Raw genomic sequence first — 7898 nt, forward strand, 5'->3', positions numbered from 1 at the left:
CATATGTGATCCTGAGAGTGGCAATGCCTGGGTACAACAAATATTCTAGGCAGTATTTCAGGCTTTCAAGGCAGTGTAGTTGGTGGGGTCCAAGTTAAGGGCTCCAAACAGTAAAGCGGGACTTGGGTAATGCCTGGTTTACTGTTGGAACAAACTGAAAATTCCACTAAGATAAATATATGATATAAAAAAGGATGGACTTGGGAAATGGAGTGGCAGGGTAGGGCAAAGGGACCCAGAGAGCCCAGGAGAGTCGGCTGGCTGGTGGGGTTGGGGCTGTGGACACACCCTCCTTTTGTTGCTCCCTCCACCCTCAGAAACGCTCTGTGACTCTTCCATGCTCTGTGATGCAGGCCTGGGTTTATAGTTAAGCCTGGGCACCCTCAGTGCTCAGTTGCTTCAGGCAGCCGAGCTATTCAGACCATGGAGAATATCCTCTGTTTTCTGAACAGCTATACTGAGACAGGGCTGAGCCCTGACTCACACTGCTTGGATATTGACCCCAACTTCATCTGCTTGAGTGGGTTGGGGTTGTTTATACTGTACTTGTTCTACGTGGTATTGACCCTGTATTCGTCAGCCACCGAAAAAAATAATGACATCCAAAAGGTAAGGAACTGTGGGTGAACACCCAAGAGAGATGCACTGTTGTTGTTTCCCAATCCTATTCCCACATTTCTAAATAAGTTTGGTTGGTTCAGAGACATGTCTTACATGGGAAGTCTGAAGAGAGGATAGATCTTCACTCTTCTGTGGCAGAGGTTGGGCAGACTTATTGGTTCAGGAGGACTAAGGTTTCCATCTGTAGCTCATAGACTACCTATCTGGCTGTGGTGGAGAGTTCCAGGATAAAATCCCAAACACAGTAATTCTGTGGTCCCAGATAGGTTTATTTAGAGAGTGTGGGCTCTCTGAAGGAGAACAGTCTCTGCTGAAATTTGATCATGAGTCACATTCTCATGTCACCTGTCATTCAGCAAAGCCTTCCTTCATGTTGGGCTGACCAGGGGAGTAATGCTGAGAGTGTTTGAGCAGAGGCTGGAGCAGAGCTCTGTCTCTGGAACACTTGTCCTGTGAGGCAGCACAGATGTGACTGTTGGACTCTGAGTCTGTGCCCTGGATGAGGACTTCTAACTCAGCACATCAAGTGTGGCTCTCACAGAAGAAATCCTCTTTGAGGATTTTTCAGAGAAGGGAAAATGGGAAATATTTTATCTCCATTAAAAATTGACAACAGGTACATATTTCTGTAATTAAAGGGTCATATCATTCTTGTATAATGAATGAATGAATGAATGAATGAATGAATGAATGCATGCATGCATGAATGAACTTCATAGAGTAGTGAGAGAAGTGAGTCCCAGTCTGTCATTATCTTTCTTTTGTTCTCAGCATCAGGGCAGAGCCAGGAGGAGAAGGAAAGGTGGGACATTTAAAGGTAATGTCAACCTGCTCTATCTGAGCTTCAAGGGTGACCCTTTCTGTGTCTTTCATGAGGACTCAGTCCAATGAATTCCAAGAATGTCAAGTTACTAGATATAGTCTTAGAAAACGGAGCCCTCAGAAGATAGGCTGATGGGAAAGCAATCAAACCTGAGACACTGCTTATAGGCCCTGCTCTGCCCATTCATGGGCATGACGGAGTGATGGACCTGAGTAATGGGTGTTGCCCAATTTGTGGCCAACTGAGATACCGAGGAATGACTACTGGTTGACTTGGAGTCAGAGCTTCTGTCTCACAAGTTTGCATAAGTATGTTGACTTCCTCGATGCTCGGATTCCTCCTGGAGGTAACCACTGATGTCTGTGTTTCACGTGCTGGTTTTGAATATCACATGGGGTAATGTATGTGAAAGAAGTTTACTAATGATTCCACATACACATGTGAACTTGTGAATATTATCAATGACTATTATCAATGACTATATTATCAGGGACTATTTTCTACTGATTCTTGGGGCTATCAGAGTTTAATATCCCAAGGGTCTTCCACAGAGTGACTTCTGTATGAGTCCTGTGCCTCTACGTTCATTGCATATAACATACTCTTCTGGTTTCCCAGACCGGAAATGTTTCCAGAGAGAAGTGGAAGAGGAAAGAAAGCTGCTTCCTATTCTGAAAAGGTGATTAATCTTTCCCCTTGGGTTCTGTTCCCACCCCCTCCTTTTTCTTTAGTATGTTCTGTTCATTTCAGGGATTCCTTGTAGCCTGCTGTAGTTTTGGGAGTGGGTAGCCATAGGAACCGGTATGTGAATGAATGCTTTGGGGAAAGGCTATAGTGAGGTCATATGACCTCATATATGGTGAGTTCATGGGTGGGGGGCAATGTGATGTGGGCAGCAGGCTTCAGGGGGCCCCACCCCTGCCAGGCTAACAGACCTCCTTTCCTTGTTCTGGTCCTGGCTGCAGCTTTGGACCTCCTGTTTCCTGCAGTCCCCTGGGCCAGCATCATGATACCACCCACTTTCGTCGACTGTTATGCCCAGACCCCGACTGTCAGGTGTGTAACAGAGCAACTGCTGATATCCAGCGACTGCTGTCTTGGGAGTCCCTGAAAGATGCTGCTCCCTCTGTGTCCCCTTTGGATTCTGCAGGTTCTGCGACTGAGTCATCGTTCACTCTGTCTTCCACCCCCTCAGCAACCCCTACAGAAGACCTAATATTGTCCCCTCGGCCTAAGCTGTCTCCACCACCCCAGTTAATTCTCTCACCTGACTTGATCACCTCCTTAGCTGACTTGTTTTCACCCTCATCACTGAGGGACCCTCTGCCACCACAGCCTGTTTCTCCCCTGGATTCCAAGTTCCCCGTAGACCATTCCTCACCCCTACGGCTTCCCTTTCCCCTTCTCCCACCACCTCACATTCAGAGAGCGGAGCCCAGTCTCCAACCTGAGGCCAATTTCTGTCTGAACACCACCTTTTCACTTGACTCCACCCAATGCCAAGATATTTCCCAGGCCATGAATCCCACTGATTCATGTGCTCATCATTACAAACCACCAATCCCAGCTGCTTTACCACTGGAAGACTGCTTTGTGACTCAGTCGAAATCAAGACTCACCATTTTGAAGCCTTTTGCAGAGATGTTATCTCTAGGTGGCTCTGGTGGGACATCCACCTATGCCCCAATTATCAAAGGCATTGACCATTCATGCCCTGCATCTTCAGAATTCTCCTGGTGGCAGCCTTGTGCCAAGGACTCTTTTTCCTCCAATTTTGTGCCATCTGATTTCATGGAGGAGCTTCTTACCCTTCATTCTTCTGAGGTCTCTTTAGGGGGGCACTCTGTGGCCAACGTCATACAGCCTGTTAACATCTCCTTTGTCAGTCATGACATTCTGGCACTCCTGGAGAGACAAGTCAAAAAAAGGTGTGATTTCCTGATGTGGAAAGAAAATGGAAAGAAACCAGGATCTTTCCCAACACAACTTAGGCCAAACTACCAACTAAATTCTTCACGGAAAATGTTATCCTCAATTGCTGATAAGCACGACTTGGCAGAATCCTTTCCTTTTAGGGCCAGTAAAGGTAAACTAGAGGGGCAGCACATCCATCAGGAGCCCCCATACTCTAAGTGCTTTGAAGACCATTTAGAACAAAAATATGTGCAGCTCTTCTGGGGTCTCCCATCTCTGCACAGCGAGTCTCTTCACCCTACTGTTCTTGTCCAACGTGGCTGTTCCTCCATGTTTGTATTCTTCAATGGCATTACAAATACCTCTTTATTCCAAGAATCTCCAGTACTTCCCCCTCCCCAACCTCTGTCCTTGCTTAGTACCCAAGCTCTATCCTTGCCTCAAACTCTGCCCCAAGGTCAGTCCCCACATCTCACTGAGGTCCAGTCCCAGGCTCAACATCAATCTCCACTCCCAGCCCTACTCCCTAGTCCTCCATTCCTGATTAAGATCTGTGGAGTGTGTTTTCATAGACCCCAGAATGAGGCACGGTCTCTTACGCCATCTGAAATTAATCATCTGGAGTGTAACGTGTTGCAGAAAGTGCAGGAAAGTGTGTGGGGTTTACCCTCTGTGGTTCAAAAATCCCAGGAAGACTTTTGTCCTCCAGCTCCCAATCTTACATTGGTCAGAAAGTCCTTCAAGGTTCATGTTCCCATCGCCATCATTCCTGGAGATTTTCCACTGAGCTCTGAGGTAAGGAAGAAACTGGAGCAACACATTCGAAAGAGGCTCATCCAGCGCAGATGGGGCCTGCCCCGTAGAATCCATGAGTCTCTGTCATTGCTACGTCCTCAGAGCAAAATTTTGGAGCTATCTGTGTCAGAGAGCATTCAAGGACCCTTACATAGCTCTTCGGTTGAGGGTCAGAGCCTCAATGTTCTAAAGAAATTTGGATCAAGCACCCCTGGAACCTTCCATGAGAGAAGCTCAAATATGCTTTCCCTGGAGAATGTGGGGAATTATCAGGGATACAGACAGGAGAATGGCCCCAAAAATCATCTGTTGCATGATCCAGAGACATCTTCAGATGAGAATCCGAGGTCTAACTCTGAGAGAGACCTGGACACTCATATGATGCATCTGTCAGAGAATCATTCAGGTGAGAGCCTAGGTCAGAAACAACTTGAAAATGCCCTGACAGTACATTTGAGCAAGAAATTTGAGGAAATCAATGAGGGTCGAATGCCTGGGACTGTGCATAGTTCATGGCATTCAGTCAAGCAGACAATGTCTCTTGCTGAGGAATCCCACAGCCAAATAAAACATCGAAATATGGCAGCATTGGTGAATGAGGACCACTGCGTTGAAACTTCGCAGGAGATTTCTTTCCTTAGTTCCAACAAACAAAAGATGTTGGAAGCCCATATTAAATCTTTCCGCATGAGGATGCTGTGGGGCCTTCCCCGCAAGGTCCTTGAATCCATAGAAATCTTCAAATCAAAGGAGGATCTTTCCACTTCCTTTTCCAATTTCGACATTCCATCCTCAGCCAGCTTTATTTCTCGGGATTCCAAAGTTGACGTCTCTAAGTCTCGTAGACGAAGCTCTTTTCAAGGGGAAAAGTGGGTAACAACAAGCTCAGTCCCTGTCCTCGATGGCCCTCATCCTGTCACCTCACCTGTTAGCAAAGAAGGGCAGGACACCCTGAGACGACAATATTCTGATACTGACCATGACTTTATAGGGTCAGATTCCAAAGATGGGGCCTCCACGCTGCTTAGAAGAGGCATTACAGATTTTCAAGGAGAAATATTAGAATCAACAAACTCATTACCCATCCTTGGTCATTCTCCCCTCTTAACCTCACCTGTGGACCAAGAAAAGCAGGGGACCCTGAGAAGAGAATTTGCTGATACTGACAATGATCTTACAGAAAGTGTCCCAACAACTGAGGATGGCAGACAGACTTTTCTGCCCCCCACACACAGCGTCATAGACGAAGTCAGTCAGAAACAGACTGTACCGGCCAGTAGATGCAGCGCAGAGCTGCCCATAATGCAAGCTGGAGTTGGCCGTGAGTCAAGGGATAAGAGAGAGAGTGCCAGTAATAATGTTAACAGGCTTCAGGGCAGTAGAGAGACCTTTCCTGTCACCAATGGGTCGAAGGAGATGTTCAAGGAAGAGGAGATCTGTGCTCTTCAATCACAAACTAGGAACAACTTGACATCCAGCAAGTCAGGAAGCTGCTCAGTGACAAATGTGAAAACAAGCACATCTCATGAAACTGAAATTTTCCCACCAACGGTATCAGTTCCCCAAGATCCTAAATCATCATATCTTAAAAATCAGATGCTGAGCCAGTTAAAGTTGGTCCAGAGGAAGGATAGCCAACCTCAGAGCCATTTCACTGACACATCTATTGCCTTCGAGAACTTGAGTTCCAAGGACTTACTGACTCATCCCCAGGGCATCTCGAGTAGGGATATGGGAACTTCCCAGGTGTTGCATGTCCACTTGGAAGACAGAGGGATCCGTGTGGCACAGCAGCAGGAGCCCAGGGTCCCTACCCATGTCTTACAGAAATGTCAAGTTAAGAATTTCCCAGCAGCTATAAAGACAGTGAGCCCTATGAGACCCAAAGGAGGAGAGCTTGGTGGAGGGGATGCAGGGTTGGGGACATCCCAACTCAGGAGAAAGAGCCATGCTATTCATGACAAGACATCAGGGGAGGTGCTTGGGAGCAAATCTTCCCCAACCTTGAAAACACAGCCTCCTCCTGAAAACCTTTTCAGAAAGTGGTTGAAGACCTTTTTGCAGCGGTTTAATAAACCCAGCATAGCATATAAAGAACAAGAAAGTTCCCGGGCAAAGGGTAGCTCCCTGTCATCATCTGTGCAGAATAGAGGTCGAGTTACAAGAAGAGCTGCCTTTATTGGGACCACTGAAGGTCAGAAAATTAGGAAAGACACTAGGGATTCCCTAGAGGAGAAGCTGGGGCATAGGCGTGGGATAGATGTCACCTGTCCCCAAGAGCCCCTTTCCTTCCCAGTGGAGCTTGGGAAAGCTCAGCACAACCCAGACGTGCAGGTCAGAGCAGAGCCTGTCCTGGGCTATCCCTGCAACTCCACCGCTCCCTCCTGCAAAGTGACATGTACCAAATCTTACAGCCAACAAGCTATCTTTGTTGGCCAGAATTATCCTACAAGGATTAGACAGATCACAGACAAGGACAGACAGTCTGAGAAAGTTGAGGCATTTAAGGGGAAGATATTGTGTCAAAGGCATCCCCAATCCATGCCCCACAAGGAAGCCTATGCCACATTCAAACCCCCCTTGCCGGCGTCCGGTCAGCCTGGTGTGTCCAGCCGTCCTGACCAGTGCTAAAAGCAGTGTGTTCAGTGATGTGCCTTTACTAACTGGACAGAAAATGCTTCCGAAACATTTCCAGGGAGGAAAATTTCCCCCCACAAAATAATTCATTCCTTGTTGAGAATCTTGATTCTCCTAATAAATTTTCTAATAAGAAGGATGTCTTTTCTGTGTACTGTGTTGCGGGGTATAGGTTTTGGGTAGCTGAAGCTTGTGGTTAGGGAAATGTAGTAGTTATCTCAGCTCTTACTGACTCCCTAGTGTGAGTTTTAAAATGTGCCCAATCCCCTGGAGCTCTTGTGGAGGAAGGAGTATCATGTGCCTCCAAAAGCCCCTTCTCTCCCTGGTGAAGTCTGAGGAGATGAGCTCTTTTCTATCTCTTTGCTTGAGACTTACTGATACCGTATGGCAGCCTGCACCTTCCTCTCCACTCACGGCTTCATGTCCTTTAGCACCATAAGGAAGTCAGGCCTTCTGATCTGAAGAGAGGGTCAAGGAAAGGCACATTTTTCAGAAATAGTGGTTTAATCTCTATTTTAAAAAAAGTTGTCACTGATCACAGGATCATATAAATTGGTGGGAGCGTTTGGGGTATTGCTGGTTGGGGTAGAGTGTCAGGAACACTGTGGATGCTGCTTAAGAGTTTGAAAAGCAGGGCATCCTCATGATTTAGCGAAGCATATTTTGACCTCAATGTTGAGGTCTTTCTACTAATAAGTCACTTGAGGAAGTAGTTCCCCTCCCTGTGTATTTCTCCATGCTGCCTGGATTGATGGCATTTTTATGGAGCAAAAAGATCACCTAGCTGTCTGTGGCAGGAATGTTGACCAGGCAACCCACCTACCTCCTAGGGTAAAATAGAGCTGAGGGTAAGGCAAAGATGCCTTAGAATGAATGAGAAAGTAAGAAAAAAGTGAAGCTAGGAAAGGATGACCATGCTGGTGGAAAAAGGTTTATGCCCTTCATGCCCATATCAGTACCCTTTCTCAATCTAGATCTAGGCACCACCCCCTTGAGGTTTGCCAGGGCGCTGCAGAGCTTAAAGATGCCATTTTGGCAGAAGTGTACATGGGGCTGTTCTTTAAGTACTTAAACAGTATCTGCAGGGCTGTTGTTAACATGGCATCCC

At 46.8% G+C, this 7898-nt stretch overlaps 1 protein-coding gene across 1 annotated transcript; it reads left to right on the forward strand.

Moving 5' to 3' along the window:
* Window positions 1-339: 339 nt before the first annotated feature.
* Window positions 340-6929, forward strand: LOC104678699 (spermatogenesis-associated protein 31D1). The gene is made up of 4 exons (XM_030920057.1): window positions 340-609; window positions 1393-1438; window positions 2063-2123; window positions 2410-6929. Exons 1-4 carry the CDS (start codon window positions 424-426, stop codon window positions 6782-6784), a joined length of 4668 nt encoding a protein of 1555 aa, XP_030775917.1. The 5' UTR covers window positions 340-423; the 3' UTR covers window positions 6785-6929.
* Window positions 6930-7898: the final 969 nt, after the last annotated feature.

This window comes from Rhinopithecus roxellana, chromosome 16 (assembly GCF_007565055.1).
Source record: "Rhinopithecus roxellana isolate Shanxi Qingling chromosome 16, ASM756505v1, whole genome shotgun sequence".
NCBI classification, from domain to species: domain Eukaryota; kingdom Metazoa; phylum Chordata; class Mammalia; order Primates; family Cercopithecidae; genus Rhinopithecus; species Rhinopithecus roxellana.